Below are 21098 nucleotides of genomic sequence, written 5' to 3' on the forward strand. Positions count from 1 at the left end.
AGCAAAGTGTTTTTCTTGGAATGCTGTGTTTTTTAGCCTCCATGCATGACGCCTTTTTGTATGACCAAACAACTCAATCTTTGTTTCATCAGTCCACAGGACCTTCTTCCAAAATGTAACTGGCTTGTCCAAATGTGCTTTTGCATACCTCAGGCGACTCTGTGGCGTGCTTGCAGAAACGGCTTCTTTCGCATCACTCTCCCATACAGCTTCTCCTTGTGCAAAGTGCGCTGTATTGTTGACCGATGCACAGTGACACCATCTGCAGTAAGATGATGCTGCAGGTCTTTGGAGGTGGTCTGTGGATTGTCCTTGACTGTTCTCACCATTCTTCTTCTCTGCCTTTCTGATATTTTTCTTGGCCTGCCACTTCTGGACTTAACAAGAACTGTACCTGTGTTCTTCCATTTCCTTACTATGTTCCTCACAGTGGAAACTGACAGGTTAAATCTCTGAGACAACTTTTTGTATCCTTCCCCTGAAAAGCTATGTTGAATAATCTTTGTTTTCAGATCATTTGAGAGTTGTTTTGAGCAGGGCTGTGGAGTCGGAGTCGGTGCTCATTTTGGTGGAGTCGGAGTCGGAGTTGGAGTCGGTGTAAAATGGACCGACTCCAACTCCTAAAATATATAATAAATTGGGTACAGTAATTCAATGCAGGATGTGCTGAATATTTTTTCATAGCAGTTTGGGAAAGTTATGAAATGTCCTATAAATGGCTGTTCTATTCCTGATCTAAGGCTACATTCACACACAGCGTTTTTCCTGTGTTTTTTGAGGATACGTTTATCAGCTGCAAAAGCTGATCATCTTTTTAAAAAACTGCATCACCTGAAAGGTTTTTGAGCTCATAGATAATGTTTTCAATAGCAAAAGCAGATTAGAAATCTGCTCTATCTATCCATTTATCCATATCTGTCTATCCATATCGTATCTGTACCAAAAAGAATGAAAACCGGGTAGTACACCAATATATATTCTGTTCTATCTAAATATCTTGATTATTGGATCATAAAAATGATTAAATGTCTGAGGTTCACATTGTACTACAATAAATTTTTCACTTAAATATAAGCAATATGTGTGGGAGTCGGAGTCGTGGAGTCGGAGTCGGTGTAAGGGAAATTGAGGAGTCGGAGTCACAGGTTTGGCTTAGGCCTCTTTCACACATCAGGTTTTCGCCGTCAGGCGCGATCCGGCGCTTTTGACAGAAACCGGATCCGGCGAAATGCAATGCCGGATCCGGTTTCCCCCCCATTGACTTGCATTTGCGCCGGATCGCGCCGGATGGCCATGCGTTTCATCCGGTTATCGCCGGATCCGGCAATGTGTCGCAATGTGTCGCGATCCGGCGTCTGGAAAAAACGTCTACTGTAACGTTTTTTTGTCTCCGGCGAAAAAGCCGGACACGCCGGATCCGGCGCGTCCGGCTTTTTCACACAATGAAAGCCTATGAGCGCCGCAATGCGCCGGATCCGGCGAAAGCCTGATCCGGCGGCCAGATCCGGTTTTTTGGTCTGAGCATGCTCAGTAGCTCTGCCCACAAGACATATATAAAAGCAAGACAGTGGGACCCACAGCCACACCCAACATGCCACCCAAGACAGCAACCAGGCGCAGGAGAAGGCAGGAGACCACTGCAGCACCATCCGCACCACCACCACCCCAAATGGAGCAGCAAATAGAACATGCTGAGGAGGGGAGGCCAGCAGCAGAGGAGAGACGGTAATTATCAAATAACCCATTCCTCCAAACTAGGGCTATTGAATATCAAGATATTCATTGGCCCTTTGTTTCTCTTTATTCAACAGCCGCCCAATAGATGCAGCAGCAGCAGCAATGGCAGCAGCTTCAACACCACCCACAGGCATGGAGTATGGCCACCAGGAAGACAGCACATCATCTTCTGGGAGCCCTCCCTCGCATCGTCAGCGTTTGACGGTAAGTTTTTATTTCCAAAATCCATCTTCTCTGTAATATATGTCTATTCATGGCCTTTTATTTCAAAACAGGAATCACAAGATGAAGAGGAGCTCCCAGAAGAAGAAGGAAGGGGTGGACAGACACCTGGAGTGGGCTCACAATTGGTAAGTTTTTTGCATCAAACGCAGAAACACATCACACTACACACAACACATAGAAAACAAAGTTCTGCAGACCACACACAGCAAACAAATGCCTACATCCAAAGACATAACTTTTTTTGTTTTCTTCTCTAGTCTTCCCAATCTGGTGCTTGGCCAAGAGGTGCTCGCAGTGCCTCCCAGGGTCGTCGGCGACAGCAACGCGGCGGTCACCAGCGTGTAAGTATAAATATTTTTGCTTTGTTTTTTTTGCACTTTTTATTTCATTTCTTTTGTGGAGGCTAATTATGTTATTTTTGTCTTTTTCTTTAACAGCCTTCACAGCGTGCTCCCGACTCTGACGTTGAGGATGGAGGGATTGATATGGACCGCCTCATCGATCTTGTCAGAGAAAGGGAGCCGCTCTGGAATATGGCTGACCGCCGCCACGCTGACCTGATCGTTACCCGACGACTCTGGGAGGAAATCTGTTCGCTCCTTGTGGGCCGCTGGGAGGACCTCGATGTTCGGGCCCAGATTACAGAGCGTAAGTATATACAGTACCGGTTGCTTGATGTAAACCAGTGTTTCCCGAACTCCAGTCCTCGTGGTCCCCACGGATCATGTGTTCAGGATTTCTATTTACTATGGAAATCCTGAAAACATGACCCCTGGGGACCATGAGGACTGGAGTTTGGGAAACACTGATGTTGTATACTAACCACTCCTTTCTCGTTTCAGGGAACAGAATTGTGAATCGGTGGCGGTCTGTGAGGGATCGTTTCAAGAAGGAGTTCAATAAAGAGATGCGGGCCCCGAGTGGATCTGGAGGACGCAGGAGCAAGTACAAGTACGCAGAAGCCCTGTCGTTCCTCCGTGAAACAATGGTCACCAGAAGGTAAATATTACACACCACATGTGAAAAAAAATGTTAGATGTAAATTTTTTTTTCAGCCAGGGCCATACCATGTCAGTATTTTAATTGTTTTTTTTTCTCTTTATTCCACAGCACGGTGAGCAGCACTCGGGAGCCTGCACGATTGGACCCTTCTGAGGCGATCCCTGAGGAGACCGGCACCGAGGGACACTTCGACCGCCCCGGTACATCTGCACCTTCCCAGCCTTCCCACACATTCGACCCATCTGTCCCATCCACCAGCACAGGAGCATCGTGGCCGCCTACATTACATGAAGCTGCTGGTGAGGAGATCGCTTTCCCTTTACCCCACCCTTCTGCCCCTGCCACCTCTAGTACACCTGCGGGTACTGGGCGGCAGCGGCAGAGGGGTCAGGAAAAGACTTATGCGCCAGAGTTCTTGCATCTGAATGCATCTTTCCAGAACTGTCTAAAAGTCTTGTCAGAGCAAATCTCCGCAGGCTATCAGCAGATCAACTCCAGCATTCTGGAGGTGAAGACACTTCTGCAAACCATGCATTCAGAAGCAAGATCTTCGCCAAACCACACCTTTTTCAGGTCTGTTGTGGAGCGCATGGAAACGCTCTCTCCTGCCCAGCAGATGCATGTAATGCATTCATGCCACGCTGCTCTCCAGCAAGTTACCTCCCAACCTCCTCCTCCTCCTCCCACCACCACAGTAGTTTCTCCACCTGCACCCCCTCCAGCCACTTTCCATCCTCCCCCTCCTATTACATCTACACCCCCTCCAGCCACTTTCCATCCTCCCCCTCCTATTACATCTACACCCCCTCCAGCCACTTTCCATCCTCCCCCTCCTATTACATCTACACCCCCTCCAGCCACTTTCCATCCTCCCCCTCCTATTACATACCATCCACCTCCAGCCACTTTCCATCCTCCCCCTCCTATTACATACCATCCACCTCCCCAGCACCAGCCACCTCCCCAGCACCAGCCACCTCCCCAGCACCAGCCACCTCCCCAGCACCAGCCACCTCCCCAGCACCAGCAACCTCCCCAGCACCAGCAACCTCCACAGTACCTGCAAACTCCACAGTACCTGCAAACTCCACAGTACCTGCAAACTCCACAGTACCAGACATCTCCCCACTTCCAGCAACCTGCCCCGTACCAGACATCTCCCCACTTCCAGCAACCTGCCCCGTACCAGACATCTCCCCACTTCCAGCAACCTGCCTCGTACCAGACATCTCCCCACTTCCAGCAACCTGCCCCGTACCAGACATCTCCCCACTTCCAGCAACCTGCCCCGTACCAGACATCTCCCCACTTCCAGCAACCTGCCCCGTACCAAACTCCTTCCCCATACAACTTGCCATCAACATCATCTGCTCCTACAGTCCCTGCCCAACCCTCCACTCCACCACCCACCACCTCTTCTGCTTCCCACATGTCCACCCATTCTGTAGTTTTTTCCACACCTTCACCTCTAAGTGTTCCTTCCCCACAACGATCCCAGTCCTCTCTCCACACTCCCAGTGTCGAAGTGTCCCGCAGCCCCTACAGCAGTATTTCCACCACACACTACACAGAATTATAATGTGTGTTTTTAAATAAAAATGACCAGTTTTATGGTTTCAGTTTTATAGTTTCAAATTTTTATTAAACATGTTTATTAAAATTTTAAAAAAGTTTACTAAAAAAAACATTTTTCAATAAAAGTTAAATTATTTTACACTGGTTGTCTGTCATTTCTTTCTGCGGCGAAAAAGGTTAAATACAGGGTATTTAAAAGGCGAAATGGTATTCAAAACTAGGTATATAACTGTGGGTAAATTTTAGCTTTTTGCCACAGTTGTGTTCCTGGTTGTGTTTGAAGCAAAGTATTTCACCTAAAAAGTTGTGTTTATTGTTGGTGATTTCCTAACAATGTACACAACTTTTGTTAAAAGGTGAAATACTTTGCATAAAACACAACCAGGTACACACCTGTGGCCTAAAGCTAAAAATAGAGACCATGACAAGATAGCCAACTTTGGTTGGCAAAGGTATATACTGTTGGTACAGAAGGTACACAAGTTTGGGGCACAAATCTTTCACACTCTGTCATCCTGCCAGTGTACTCTGCCTTGAGGTGACATAAAGTATAGGGCAAAATTGTCCCTCATTACTGAAACCGTCACAGAACTTCTAGTGGTAATGTCATGGTAATCTTGCAAGGTGGTTTCTTCAGAGGTGTCCTCAATGGAAATGGGTTCCTTGCATATAACAAAATTGTGGAGTACCACGCACGCTTTGATCACCTCGTCCACAGTTTCTGTCTTGAGGTTGATCGCAGTCAATAGGACCCGCCATTTGGCTGTCAGAATACCAAAGGTACATTCAACCATTCTTCTTGCTCTTGTGAGGCGGTAATTAAAAATGCGTTTTGGTCTTGTCAATCCTCTGCTAGAGTACGGTTTCAAAAGGTGTTCTGACAGCTGGAAGGCTTCATCCCCTACACAGACAAATGGCATAGGTGGACCAGATGTTTGCGGCAGCGGTCTAGGTGGTGGGAACTGGAAGGTGTTTCCATACAGTTTACGCCCCATGGCAGACAGTTTGAAAACTTGAGAGTCATTGGAGCGGCCATAGGCCCCAATATCAACCGCAATAAATTTGTATTCCGCGTCAGCGATGGCCATGAGGACAATTGAAAAATATTTCTTGTAATTGAAATATTCCGATCCAGATCCAGCTGGCTTTACAATGCGGATATGTTTCCCGTCCACAGCGCCCAAGCAGTTTGGAAACTGACATATCTGTTGAAACTTGTCAGCAATTTCAATCCACCTCTCTGTTGTGGGCTCTGGTAAAAACTCTTCAGCTAAGGAGTCCCACAGTGCACGGCATGTGTACTTCACAATTCCAGATATGGTGGAAATCCCGAGTCTATACTGGAAATGCAGTGACGAAAGTGATTCTCCAGTTGCAAGAAATCTGTGGGGAATTAACAAACAATAAATTAGTTTTAAATCACAGCATTATACCAAAACTGACCTAACACTTGGAGATACAAATTACCACCAACAAGATTGCAGTGAAAGTGTGCTCTGATGCGATCATATCCAATAAATGTGGCTTACCTTAAAGTCACCATCAGACGCTCTGCGGGTGAAACGGAGAAGCGGCAATAGGTGTCCGCTTTTCTTATGAGGTGTGCAATGCGCTCCACCAAGTAATCAAAATTCTCCATTTTCATCCTAACATATCCAAAAAATTTATCCGGGTTTCGTCTAAGGTCCATGCAGAGTGTAGAATAGACCCCACGCGTCATTCTCTTGGCTGTGATGGGGTGGATCCACAAACGTCGTCTACGATGCCTGATGCGCTGCTGTCTCGCTCTCTCCTTCTCCAGAACAATCACCCTCAAACGATTTGCCTCCGCTGTAAAATCCGCCAAATTCTTCAAAATATTTCCAATGACAACATCCATCTTCGCCAGTAAACTTGCTCTTCTCTCCAACCTGCACTTTCTCCTCTACAACCTGTCAAAGAAGGGCTGTAGGAACATGCTATATATAGTTTTCCAGTAGCCAATCCCGTTCGGAAGGCCACAAGGGTCAATTTTAAAAACCGGATCCGGCGTAATCCGTCGAAAAACGGATAGAAAAACGGATGAACCGGATGAGACGGATCCGGTTTTGTCTGTCAAGAAAAAGACGGATCCGGCAGAAAACCGGATCCGTCACATCCGGTTTTACTAAACATTTGCCGGATCCGGCGTTCCGGCACGACGCCGGATCGCGCCTGACGCCGAAAACCTGATGTGTGAAAGTAGCCTTACCGACTCCACAGCCCTGGTTTTGAGGAGCCCATGATGCCACTCTTCATAGGAGAATCAAATAGGAGAACTACTTGCAAGTGGCCACCTTAAATACCTTTTCTCATGATTTGATACACCTGGCTATGAAGTTCAAAGCTCAATGAGGTTACAAAACCAATTTAGTGCGTCAGGAAGTCAGTAAAAAGTAGTTAGGAGTGTTCAAATCAAGAAAATGATAAGGGTGCCCATACTTTTGTTTAAATGCAGATTGCACATTTTCTGTTAGCACAATAAACCTCATTTGAATCCAGAAATATAACCGAGTCCATCAGTTATTAGATATATGAAACTGAAATAGCTGTTGCAAAAACCAAAATTGTTATAAAGAAAAAAGGTTAACATTAATAGGGGTGCCCAAACTTTAACATATGACTTTATATGATTTTCTCATATTCGGGTCAGAAGAAGCACAGATGTGTGAAACCAGCGTTAAAGATCACAACACCTGGCGGCAGGTTGGATCCGCTACTGCTGCTTAGCTTTACTGGAATTAGTAGAGTAGAGCAGGAGTACCACATATAACCTGTGTACTGGTGTCATGCCATTTTAGAAGAAGGGAGCCATATTTTTCTAATCTTGAGCCATACCTTTAATAGCATAGACCCAGATTCTAGTGATGTCTCATTTGCTGGTCTGCATACTGTCACTTTGATACAAATGAGTGTTTTATCAGCAGGATTATCACTACAAGACTAGGTGTCTACGCCTCTTAGTAAACGGCTCCGTGTAACCCGCCCCCACCATTGATTAACCGCTTTCCATCAATATACAATGTACGCTGAGCACTACTAATTAGTGGTGTGGGTTGGGTTAGCAGCAGAGAAAACATTTATTTTATCGAAACAACAACACATAGTCAAGTTATACATCGCTGGAATCACACTCTCAGCCCCTTCATCCTGCTGCTCTAAGATTACACAATAAAAACCTGCTGACAGATTCCCTTCAGAAACTTTGTCTATAAGAACACAAGCACATGCATGGGAAATACATATACATCAGGGTGCAGCATATAAAGCAACAAGTCCTGACATGCATTCACTCAAAATGAAAATGGGACAAACCACACCTCGCTAAAACTACAGAATCCTTCAGTATGCCTAGGTAGAACCATTACAGCTAAAATGTAAATGTGCCTGATGTAAAACCAGGTTTCACTATAAACAACGTTCTCCTCTTTAGTGAGACAAATATGGACGTCAAAGTGTAAAGAAGATCTGACACGGAGACCAGAGGACTTCAAGATGAGCAAACGAGCATAAGATGCTTAAGGAGGACATCATCTTACCAGCTTCTTCTGAGAAGGGACTGAGTGGACTGTATCCTGTATTTTTTCTCTTTTCAGTTCTGAAAACACTATCAACATTTAATGGCTCACGTGTTGGACGCCAAGTGGGCCGATACCTGCCGGATAACCCAGATTTCATCTCACTGCTGTTATTGTCCATTTCCCAGTCCCTCGGTCTTACTGCTAAACTTGAGGGTGGCTTGATTTCGGCTTGATCCACTGCACTTCCAACATGATGTATGCTTGGTGTGGTTTGTGATGCTTGCGATGGTCTACTGTGAATCATATTGCTAACAGTTGCTTTAAAGTCTCTCAACCTACTGGAACTGCTGGACAGCTTCAGGCCTGCTCTGGGAGCCTGCTTCTCCTTTAAGGTTTCACCTAATACAATGAACAAGCAATCAAAGAGAAAGCCACATGTTAAAAACAGAAGCAAAGCTCATTGAAGAAAGGAAAAAGTGATATGAAGCAGGACCACTAGGAAAAGTGCAGGTCAGACCTTCACTGTGATAACCTGAAGATTGGGACTCATCTCCTTTTCTCCGAGGCCGACTGGAACTTCGTTTTCGGTCAGTTAAGGGTCCCTTCCTTGAAAAATGTCTCTGACTACACTCACTATCTGTCAGGTGTCCTGTATACAAGAAAGTACACCATAAAACCCTAGAAAATGAGGATACCTGCACAGCAACCTTACACCTCTTTATAATAATGTATACCATGGAAACCGCGAAATACCTAATGTGATATCACACGTTGGCTTTCTTCAGAGTAACTGAGGCATAAATTCCCACAAATGTGAGACTCATGACGATAACAACAGCTGAGCTCTGAATCGGTTTGCACGCAATACAATGCTTGGTAAAGGATAATGGTTCTATTGGTTACATCAAAGGAAAAAGAAGAATATTTACATCCATTCCAGGTAAAATACAGTAAATCAATTAACACCTTGGAGGAAAATTCCACCTTAAATCTATAATCAATTTCTGGATATTATTTAGACGTTAAATTAGCTGCTGTATGTATAGTGCTTCTAGGGCATCCGTGAACATAGGCACAGAGCTTACGAGCAGATGAACAGACGCTTCTGCTTGTCGCACATTAAATCATTAGGCCCCGGCGGTGATTCTAATACAGTATAACCGATGTGAAGATCCGCTGCGTAGTAGAAAAGCACAGCTAGATCCACTGTACAGCAGCCGCCCGCCATGGTGTTCTGCAGATCCACCCCCATTCAGTCAAATAGGAACGGCTCGGCAACTGATCACAATGGGTCACCGCCGGCACAGACTGGCAGTGGTGCCTCCCCACGATCTGGTATTGATGACCTATCCAAAGCATAGGCCAGCAATGTAAAAGTACCAGGCAAACGTTTTAAGGGCCATCCACATTTTGCTTTTTTTTTTTTTATTCGTTGTGTGCTGAATAACTTTCTATATTTTATGTCAATATAGTTTATATAGGGGCTTGGTTTTTGTTATATCGTTCAAAGCTACCATTGTGTGGAATATAAAATATAGTGACAATTATTACAGTATTTTTATGGGCGGAATAAAAAAAAAAAAAAAAAAATCTGTCATACTTTTTCCTGTTTTAAAGCTACACCGTTTGTCCATTTGCACAAATAACCTATTGGCGTCTTGCTATACGTTATAACGATTATGTCTATACCAGATTATGTTTTACATAAAGTGTTAGCTTTAGCTTAAGGGTTATTAGGATTGAAACTATATCATATCAGGTATATGGATTTAAAAAAAAAAAAAAAAAAAAGAAATCTAAAAAAAAATTAGACCACTTTTTCTGAAAGTTTTTTTTTGTTCCTTCCTTCTGAGATTTATTTTTTTTTTTATTTTTTTTTTTTTTAAGACTAGCTTTTTATATAAAATTATTTTTTTTTTAATCCCAATCTGTCAGTAGTTTTTTGCTGTTTAATCTGAGAGCAGCACAATTAGGGGCATAGACCCAGATTCCAGAAATGTGTCACTTATTAGGCTGCGTGCTGAAGTTTCAATACAGTGTTTTATCAGCAGGAGATTATCACAGTAGGACAAAGTCTTAAGTGCAAGTAAATCATGCTAATCTGTATAACCACGCCCCCACCACTGATTGGCAGCTTCCTGACCATGTACACAGTAAGCTGCCAATCAGGAGTGTAGCAGGGTTATACCCAGCACACAATTCTAACTACTACAGCAGAGAAAACAGAGATTCTATCCAAACGGCACCAAGCAGCCCAGCAAAGTGACATTGCTGGAAGCAGGCCCTTACGCCATGCTGCTATTAGATTTCATAGCAAAAAACCTGCTGATGAATTCTCTTTAAATACTATTGACTATGCAATCTAAGGTGTTAAACTGCCAAGATCAGAGGGCTCTCTCTCAATCACAAGGGCACAGCATCAGATTGTGTGCAATCATGGTGATGTCATGGTACATCAAGGTGCCCCAACTATCTCAGCACTTTAAAATTCAAGATAAAAAGGAATTATATCCCAGGCTTACATATAGAAGATAATGTAGATCAAAATTAATTATAGCCAGAATTTGATTAAATGTTTAAACTGGAATTATTTTATTTTTAAGCTGTTCGGGTTAAGTTCAAATTTAATTATGGATGGTTTTTTTATATATATACCTGGTAGGTTTAATAGAAAGAGATAGAAAGAGAGATGGCAGAATTATTTCCAAATGAGACATATTGAGTTCTGGTACCTGTATCCCTACTGCTCTGCGATGCCGCGTCGTTCTCCAAGTTGTAGATGACGGTGCCTTGGGAGTCAGAGGAGAAGTGGCTCACCACAGATTCATGATGGGAATGTTTGTAGTGATAGCTGTCGGTGGAAGAGTCCGTCCTGGTGTCACTGGAGATTGAGGGCTCCCTGCCTGCGGTACAAGTAGTAATTCACAGCTGTGACATGCTATTCAGGCAGCGTATAGATAAGGAAGCGGTGTAGCCAACAAAGACGGATACTAAAATAAAGCTAATAATTCACCAGTACAATTCTGCACACATTCAGCCCTTACACAATACCTACTGCACTGCCTTAAGGAAAGGCAGCATTAGATAAAAAGGCGTGCAATTACCAGAGTCTTCACTGTCATAACATGTTCTGCTGTACTGACGAATATCCATCTGAGACAAAACATCTGGAACAGACACTGGAGTACCTCTGGGATCAGCGTACAAAAGGAGCAATGGCTGATAGTGCCCCTTTATGCACTTTGTAACCACATCTTTCCATTTTGGACCAATCTAGAATAAAAAAATATATATATATTAAAATAACAAATGTTAGCAAATAAATGGAAACACATTGGCGGGAATATTAATTATGCTAAATGCACCAGAAAACTAATCTTTCACGACTTGTACCATATTTGTGCTCGAGACACTTTTTGCACCAAAGAAGAAAAACAAAAATTGGAGCACAAATTTGTAGCAGAAATTAAGCTAACATTTTTATCTAAAAGGTGTAGATTAAGGATATGTGCACACGCTGCGGATTGGTCTGCAGATTTTTCCGCACGGATTTAGCAAAATCCGCAGGTCAAAAGACCTGTGGTTTATCTGTGAATTAGCCTGCGGTTTTCCCCTGCGGTTTGACATCTGTACAATGGAGCAGGTGTAAAACCGCAGCGGATTCCGCACAAAGAATTGACATGCTGCGGATTTGAAATCGCAGCAAATCCGCGCAGAAAAAGCCGCAGCATGTGCACAGCGGTTTTTGTTTTGCATTGATTATAATGGTACTATACAACGCAGCAAAAACTGCTGCGGATCCGTAGGGCCAAAACTGCTGTGCATCCGCAGCGTGTGCACACACCCTAAGACTACACTAGAAAAGATGGCTCACAGTCATCAAGTCTTTAGTGTATTTTCAGTCTAAGGCTGGAGTCATACTCAACGAATAAAAAAAAAAAAAAAAATCGGTCCGGTTTTAACGGTACGAAATCGCACAAAGATTTCTTGTCCAGGGATCTGTCTGTCATCCCATTTTCCGGCGATGAACAGATTTTATTCGCATCTAAGCATCAAATTGACATCCAATGCCAATGCCTGATGCTCTTTCATGATGACCTGGAGAAGTCTTGCGATTTAATCGCAAGTCACACGTGTGGTGCGTTTTCAATGCGATTTTTAATCGCATCCATAGACTTGCATTGTTGAATCCGATCCGAAAATCGGTGACAATCGCAGCATGCTGCGATTGTCTCGGTCCGAGGAACGGATCCGATAAAAAAACGCATGATGGGAGCAGCACCATAGAATAACATTGGGACGAATGCAATGCGATTTTTTATCGCATTGCATTCGTCCGATTTAATAGCTAGTGTGACTCCGGCCTAAGGCTCTGCTTAGATTAGTCGATGTGCGGTACTTCAGGACCACCATTCAGCCACTTGTTAGCTTATCAGTGCTCGGTAAAGAGCATGTTTACACAGGAACACCGCACAGAACCATCTGTATTAGACTGTTCTGTATAAACAGGGCCTGGGCTGCAGAGAACAATGTGCTGCTAAGAGCGATGATTTTTAAAGCTTGCTTAAAAAAATAATTTCACTCAAAGAAAAAGCATTTTACTCGTTCATTTGGCAATTTTAAGGCGCTTTACAATGAAAGATCATGGAGAAATGCTTGCCCACGGTAATCTTTCAGGGTAAATGAATCTTCTACTAAAAATTAGACAGTATTAATTCGTTTGCCTCATTGTTCCTTTACAAGTCATTGCCTGCCTTTTGTATAGTGTAAGCTTTCAGTACCACTTGTAGGAAACTGTAATTAACATGCACTACTACCCGTGACCGGACGTGAAAACGTGCCTCAATATGAGACAATGCAAACGAAAAACATTTTGGAGAACCAATTGTCATCTAAACATAAGCAAATGAGCTTTCCTCCAGTTACAAACTGAAAGACAGCAGATTCATCATTTGCACTTTATGGGACTATTCTTTTTTTGACTTGTGGTATTTGTTGTTGTCGACATTTTGGCATCAAAAATTTCACTACGGTGCATGAAAGTTTTACAATTTTTTTTTCTTGCACCTTCCTGCAGTCACACAATCCCTGAAAATATTGCATGTAAGGGCCCCGTCATACATAGCGACTTACCAGCGATCCCAACAACGATATCACCTTGTCAGGATCGCTGGTGAGTCGCTATGTGATCGCTGGTGAGCTGCCAAACAGGCAGCTTCACCAGCGATCAGCACCAGCGACATGCCGCGCGCCCCTTAGAAACCCGATGTGTACCTTGGTTACCAGCGCACTGATCGCTGGTCTCCCGCCTGTCACATGCAGCGATGCGTGCTGGCCAGCAGTGAGATCGCTGTTGTATCACAAAACTTGTGACTCAGCAGCGATCTCGCTAGCGAGATCACTATGTGTGATGGGGGCTTTAGCCTTCAGTTGTGCTTTTAAAAATTTTTTTTTTTTTTTTCACTTTGCTAGGGTACAAAGTACAATTGCACAAAATCGTAAAAACCGTGCTTGTTACGATTAAGCTAAAACATCAGGATAACCAAAATTGCGCCCATAACGTTGAATTCTTCAGCCCAAAAAAATAGTGAGACGATAGTAAAATTAAATTAAGGGGCCAAATTAAATAAATAAGGTACAAATAAAGAAAGGTACTAACAGCAAAATTGCACTAACAAAATAATGAATCAAGGGAGGTGGGGGGCAAAAATTATATAACCATTCATAATTAATAGTCAGGGAAAGGGGAAACAACAATCATCTATAAATATGAGGACCTATATGAGCAAATCCCTGCTGCTCACTATCCCTAGGGATCAATGTGAATGGCATCTTAGGGTCAGGCAATCCTGGGATTAACTACTGTCACACTGTATTCAATATGGTCATTCCCAAAAACAACCCACACAGTGAAATCCATAGTGACTGGCATGACCACAACGCAAACCTCCTATACTGTCAGAGACCATTTTGATTATTTGCTGTGAATCATGTAAATGTCAAATACAGTAGATTTATTACTTTGATTACCTCTTTTACATGGGCATCATCGAAATACATCCACTTGCGTATTTTGGTTTGAAAGAAGAATGTGGAATAATGTTTGCCATAATAACAGATCATCCCGACCAAATAGAGCTCAGAGTGTTTCGCTCGGTCATCTGTCACTCTATAGAATAGCTGAGAAGAAAAGAAGCCGACAAATCTATCATGTATGAGTTAATATGGTGCTCAGCAATGCAGCCACATTCAAGGTTTTTTTTTTTTTTATTTTAGAATGAGTAAGTGAAATATCAGGATATCATTTCTATAGTAACGTAAAATGTCAAGGATTGGATGTAACAAAAGAACTGAGCACTTTACAGAAGCAAGGTTGGATGGGACAAGGACACTATATGGAGCAATTATACAGGCTATTACTCCTTTATGGGATGCTGTTAGAATCACAGAACGGAAATGAGGCTATATCGATCGTCTGGTCTGGAAATTCAACAACCTATAGAGACACTCACATCCCCGAGCTTCAGGCAGGTCCCAAGACTGTGAATGACATCCTCAGCAAGATCAGAGTGGTCAGAGTCCCACACCAGTCCTATCGTTATGATCTGGGGGGAGTTCATGAGTACTCGACGGATGCGGATTTTCTCACCACAATTGCTCTGTAAAGTTAATGTCGCTGTTATAACGGAATACAAAGTACAGAAACAATAAAGTATATTTTCCATTCCATTGGAAGCGTTAAAGGGTTAAAAAAAAGCACTACATTGAGTACTCACAGGACAGTTCCTCAAGTCTCCCATTGTACTCGCTTTTTGCAGTAATTCTCCAAACATGTCAGGGGTTGGCTTTTCTCTCCTTTCCAACATACATATTGCCTGGTTGCTAGAGTGCAAGCAGGAAAATAATAGCGTCATTTAAGACGGTAATGCGCCACAGAGGAATAGGAGCAGTAACAAAAATATATAAAAATGATAACACCTCTCAGCATCCATAACTCTTATTTTGATTAGACGGCCTGGCGTGACATCACTGCAGCGAGTCGAGCCAGGCCAGGCAATCAAAAGAAGAGCTGTGGATGCCAGTAGGGAAGAGGCGGTTCTTCTTTTATTAAAACGTAATTGCAAGGTCTGTATCCATTAGTTATCATTACATCACCCCTATTAAATAGAAAGCTCTGAAATTTAGGATGGGTAACAAAGGAAAAGACAAGGTTTGCATAGAACTAAACCACAACGTTCTGTGTTAGATGTATTTAATGTTGGATCATATACTTAAAAAATATAGAAACATTTTATTCTATGGCTATAGCAACACTATGGTTTATAACATACAGGAGGACCCTGTAATCTGGAGAGAACTCAATGCCTCCTATGGGACCATGTTGGGAGTGTGCTCTAGGTACAACGGTCACTGACTAATATAATAGAAGATTGAGTAGAAATGGAAAAAAAAACCTTACCAGAGAGCTGTAGTAGAGATATAATGCACCATCTGAATGAAAGGCAGAGGGTCTGATGTGGCACCACAGCTGGTACAAACACACTGCAAAAGCAGATTAAATTGCTGAACAATGAACGCAGAGCACACACCATAATAGCCGATAACAGAGCCTTGGCAGATCACATTTCCCACCAGCAAACCCCAATGGACCCCCACTGAATTTAATGGGGTGTCTGAGCGTTTAATGAAAAGAATAAAAGCTCTAACTGCACTGCGCCAGGAGCTTGACAGTGAGCAAAGCGGTAAACTAAAACTGGCCACAGCAGCCGATCACATCATTTTTTTGGCACAAAACCCGTTAGCGCACTAAGCCCACAAAGGTTTGTGTAAAGTAACGGAACTGAAACTGGTAAAGAAATTACCAATATACCTGCTCAAATAAGGTCATTGCAAACTTTTGATGAGAAATGCAGTGCTGGGCGGTGCAGATATCTTCTTTGGATTCATCTGCGATGTGAATGTGGAGGCGAATCAGAAGATTTTCCTGCAAACCGAAAAATTATTCTTCTGGTGAGCAAGAATTGGTATATTACAAGAACTCTACTACTGAAACGTACACAAAGGAAGACTTGGTCAACACTTACATTAGTAAGCCTTCAGAATACAACCATGGACAATTCCCCCCATAACCTGACATTGGAGAGCAAGGAACTGCGCCAGGAGCCAAATGGAGCTTATTACCAATTAATATAGTAGAATATTACAATATTATAAGTGGCAGATTTTAAACCAGCATAAAAGAATAAGTATTTCCACTCGACTCCAGCCACAACTCTTCAGAGCATAACCCGAAATAGGGAGCTAGTGTTCATGTTCCCAGAAATAAAACCAGCCAATTTACTGGGGTAAATTTATATATTTATTATACAGTAAATACAGGCTGACATACAAAAAAAAAAAGAAAAAGAAATTCTATGTACGTGTGTATATATATACGGTATATAGCTTACAAAACATTCTGCTGCATCATCCATGATACCAAGTTGGAAACGTTGCTCATCTTGAAAGGTCTTGGCAAGGGCACTGCGGAGGGCGTCCGACGGTAACACCTTCTCACTGCTACACTGAAACTGGTTGAATATCCCCTGTGTAGAGAACAGATTTTGGCCAATGAATAAGTTACATATCTTAAAACACAAAGTGCTCAAACTCCATAGAATTCACTGCACAGATGCCCTTAGGCCAACACGCTAAGCAACCTGGCGTCAGCGAGAGCGCACCTATCAAGCGAGCGCTAGGTGATGTTTAATCGGATAGCACTTGGCACAATGCTACACCATGGGGTAGTGCAGATCTGATTTTTTTTTTTCATGGATTTGGCATGAAAAGAAAAATCGCAGCATGCTGCAAGCAGCGGCACAAATCAGATCATGCACTTATCATCCATTCAAGTCTATGGGTTTAAAGTAAAACATCAGACTGCACTCTGACATCCGAGTGCAGTCCAATTTACACAGCGGACACAGACTATTGAGAAGATGAATAAAGTTCTCCATCTTCTTCATAACTGTGCTGTGATTCTCTGGTGCGAGAAGTAAACTGATACTCAGCTCAAACTCTGACAGTGTCATTTGCATAATAATAATCTATTTTTATATAGCGCTAACATATTTTGCAGCGCTTTAGTTTGCACATATTATCATCACTGTCATAATGAAGCAGAGTCTCTTGCACAAGAGAATCATTGCTCAGGTGACCCGGCCTTAGATTCTTTCCTTGCGGACATTTGGAGGGATTTTTGGTGGAACACACATGGCCCATTTGTGGCGGATAAATCAGACACCTGAGCCTTGTTTGCATCTATAAGCAATGCTTACATTGTAGGATTTCAACCCTATTTTGCCCTCTTCTTTCACTCAGACCAAGGAAAGGTTTAGTTTATTTATTTATTTTTTTTTCTGTGTGCAATAAAATGTTTCAATAAAAATAGAAAAATTGAACAGAAAAACCCAGGCAGACATAAGCGTAGGTCATCATGCATGATCTGCTGTGTATTTTGGCACAGATGAGGCCCATGCTACAGGACAAGGCAGCTCTGTTCGCAGAACAAATGAAGCCTTCATCCCACTGCTGAAACCAATATCAACCATGACCCCTGCCACTACAAGAGATGCTTTATTATAAGGCAACGGAAGAAATCTTCCATGCAGAACTTCATATTTACATTTATCAAAATAATTGCTTCCCATCCTCAAATGTACAATGAAGGAACAGTGTGAACGTTATCAGAGCGTACTTTACCACCTTTGATCTTTGCGGTATATGGTTGTATAATATTCAGATACAGTAATACGCTACATATTTTGGAAATTTACTACATATTGCCATTCGCATACATTCTGTCTGAAGATATATTTGTATTTAAGACTTTCCGTTGCATTAACCCTATGGCTTTATCGGAATCATTACGTGATATTGGTGAAAAGAGTCTTGTAGCAAATTCCAGGTCCATGAAAATTCGTATTGCCTGGCTAGGGAAAATAAAAATGGCTACTTCTGCCTTCTTGACAATATTTTCTATTATTTTATAAAACACTATAAATGGCTAAATGTGGATTCACACGCGCTGCGTATCGGGGACCAAAAAGCTTTCCAGTATGGCGGATGAGATTTTACTAAATCTCGCCTGCAGCGTGAATTGAGCAGTGCGGAGACATCCGCGGCTTGTCAAAGTACGCTGCAGGTTATTATCAGGGCGGATTTCATCCATGGTAAAGTCAATGGTGAAAATGGCACTAAAACAGCAGCATTTCTGCGGCAAAGTTTGCAACAAAATCTGCATCAATTGCTGGCAGAGGAAATGTATTGCGTGGACACACTGGGAGCATTATGGTGCGGCTTCCCAGAAGACAGCACATGTACGGGTGGGATGCTCTTTAGGGAATAATTACGTCAGAGACCTACATTTTAACAGAAACCGAACCAAAAACTAGGACTGCCTGTAGGGTCCATGTGCCTGGAGCAGTTTTTACTATTAGGCCGGGGTCACACTAGCGTATGGCATCGGATGCGATATGCCAATGACCCTCGGGCTTCTGCTCTGCTGCGAGTGGGAACCGAGTGTCATGCAACTGTGCTCGGATGATATCCGAGTGATGTGTGCGCTGTATCACTCGCATCCTTAGGCTTATATGGGTGCGAGTGAGCCGAGACTCGGCCGAGTGTCGGTGACAATTGGAGCATGCTGCGATTTCACTCGCACGTATAATACAGCCGAAAAAAAAAACCGCTGATGGGAGCTGCCCCATAGATTAACAGCGGTCCGAGTGCTATGCGATGTGTTATCGCAGAGCACTCGTCCGTATTCAATGCTGCGGAAACTCACTAAATACGATTGTGCTTTTCTAATGCAAGTCGATGGGAAAAATTTCCATGCAAAACTCAGCTTACACACAAGAGAAAATGAGATGTTGGGAATTTGAAACACGCACTTATGCCAATTAGTTTATACTAATCCCATCCACTTTGCTGGAAGTGTAAGATGCTGCGTTTTATATACAGTGAAAATATGCAGCGTGAAAAACTCACCAAATTCTCATTGTGGCCGCACAGCCTAAATGTTCTGGTCATCTCTGATAAAATCTTAGCCTGATTGTGAAAAATTCTTTTTCAGCTCACAAGTGCAGTATTATAATTCTCATTTGCCTTAACCCGTTCATGACACATGATGTATATTTACGTCACATGTTGTGTCCCTGACTTTGATATGGGCTCAGCCGCTGAGCCTGCATCTTCGCCTGCTCATGATGGCCGATTAAATCAGCCATCGTGTGCCTTTAAAAGCCACAGGTGGATCAGAGCTCCACCCTTGGCTGTTAACCACTTAAATCCGATTGTCAATCTTCAACAGCTGAACTTAAGTGCATCACAAATCCCGTCCCATCGGTGCACCTGTCATGTGATCGCGGGTCCCCAATATGCTGTCATGACAGTTGGAGGTCTGCAAAAAACCCCTGTGCCTGCCATTACAATCCTCCAGTGAATACCAGCCATTCGTGATTTCTGCTATACATAGCAGTATTGATGTGCTGCTATGTGTAGCACAGGCGATTGGATGATTGCAGCTTCAAGTCTATTAAATACATTTAAAAAAAAAAATAATAATTTTAAAAACATGTAAAAAAAAGACCCCAGAAAAGTTCAAATCATCCGCCTTTTGCGCTATTGAACAAAAAAAAAAAAACATTTGGTATCGCTGCATTCAGAAATGTCTGATCTGTCAAAAGGTAAATTAATTCGATTGGTAAAAAGAGTAATGAGAGAAAAAAAATCAAAATGCCAGAATTATGTTTTTTGGGTCAAAGCAACATAGCAATAAAAGCCTATCAAAATATTGTATCTTCCCCAAAATGGTATCAATAAAAACGTCAGCTCAGGGCGCAAATAATAAGCCCCCATCCAGCCACAGATCCCGAAAAATGAAAATGCTACAGGTCCTGGGAAAATGGCAACATAACCAAAAACTTTTTTTCATACAAATTTCAGAATTTTTTTCACCACTTAACTAAAAAATAAAATTATACATGAAAGTAAATTATACGTGCTTGGTATGTGTTCTTATACTTACATGGGGGAATCCTATTTCTAGTTCAGTTTTACCATTTAGTGAACATGGTAAATAAAAAACAATTGTGGAATTGCACTTTTGTTTGCAATTTCGCCGCACTTGTAATTTTTTCCCCCAGTTTCCAGAACACTATATATATAAAAAAAAAAAAAAAAAAAAAAAAAAAATGGTGTCATTCAAAAGTACAACTCATCCTGCAAAAAACAAGCCCTCGTACGGCTGTATGGATGGAAGTATAAAAAGTATATGGCTCTTGGAAGAAGGGGAGGAAAAACAAAAAATGGCCAGGTGATGAAGGGGTTGACTAGGATTAAAGAAAAAAACAAACATTTGTCTGTTTTCTTCCAAAAACTCAACTACCCTAGACCACAGCTTGTATCCGATATGTCAGCTCAATCACAATCAATTCACCAGAGTAACGTTTCTAAACCAATCACCACATGGCCCGGTGTGACATCGGCATGGCTTTAAAAACAAACAAAAACTGACACTCTTATTTTTGAATTCACGGTCTTGGAAAAAGTTGTGTATACATGAAGAAAAATACTACACAACATGGCAAAATGGAAAAAGGAGGTAAAAACTACACAGCAGACTGTGGAAAGATATTAACAATATTAGAGTTCAGAAGTTCCTATTAAGGGGGTTAATGTATGTAATGTATGTTGTGTTACAAATGGTGATTAGCTCAAATGCTTGTTCCCGTATATGTCAGGCAATCCCTGCATGTTGTGTCTGTCTAAGCCTGGGGTCACACTTGTGAGAGTGATTCAAGTCTCTCGCATCAATACCCGGCACTGCCTTCGGACCGGAGTGTGTGGCTGCATAGAAATACATGCAGCCACACACTCTGGTCCAAGTGCCGGGTGACCCCGACCTAACAGCCGTGAAACATGAGGGCACGGGTCTTGAACAGGTCTCTCGAGAACCCGCGATACTCGGTGCATACCCGA

At 42.6% G+C, this 21098-nt stretch overlaps 1 protein-coding gene across 5 annotated transcripts in view; it reads right to left on the reverse strand.

Moving 5' to 3' along the window:
• USP54 (ubiquitin specific peptidase 54) overlaps nt 1–21098 on the reverse strand; it is a 176617-nt gene that overhangs the window by 29856 nt on the left and 125663 nt on the right. For 3 of the 5 annotated variants that reach the window (XM_073560038.1, XM_073560034.1, XM_073560033.1), the window contains 10 exons: nt 16529–16663; nt 15949–16062; nt 15538–15620; nt 14855–14960; nt 14591–14737; nt 14109–14258; nt 11183–11351; nt 10811–10981; nt 8596–8727; nt 8097–8477 (listed from right to left, as the gene is read on the reverse strand). In XM_073560038.1, the coding sequence (XP_073416139.1) occupies nt 8097–8477; nt 8596–8727; nt 10811–10981; nt 11183–11351; nt 14109–14258; nt 14591–14737; nt 14855–14960; nt 15538–15620; nt 15949–16062; nt 16529–16663 (1588 nt within the window). The remainder of the gene's footprint in view (nt 1–8096; nt 8478–8595; nt 8728–10810; nt 10982–11182; nt 11352–14108; nt 14259–14590; nt 14738–14854; nt 14961–15537; nt 15621–15948; nt 16063–16528; nt 16664–21098) is intronic. The other 2 variants (XM_073560035.1, XM_073560036.1) reach the window with 2 other exon arrangements.

The sequence above is a fragment of the Dendrobates tinctorius genome, unplaced genomic scaffold, assembly GCF_039654945.1.
Source record: "Dendrobates tinctorius isolate UK_male_01 unplaced genomic scaffold, ASM3965494v1 ptg000292l, whole genome shotgun sequence".
Lineage (NCBI taxonomy): Eukaryota > Metazoa > Chordata > Amphibia > Anura > Dendrobatidae > Dendrobates > Dendrobates tinctorius.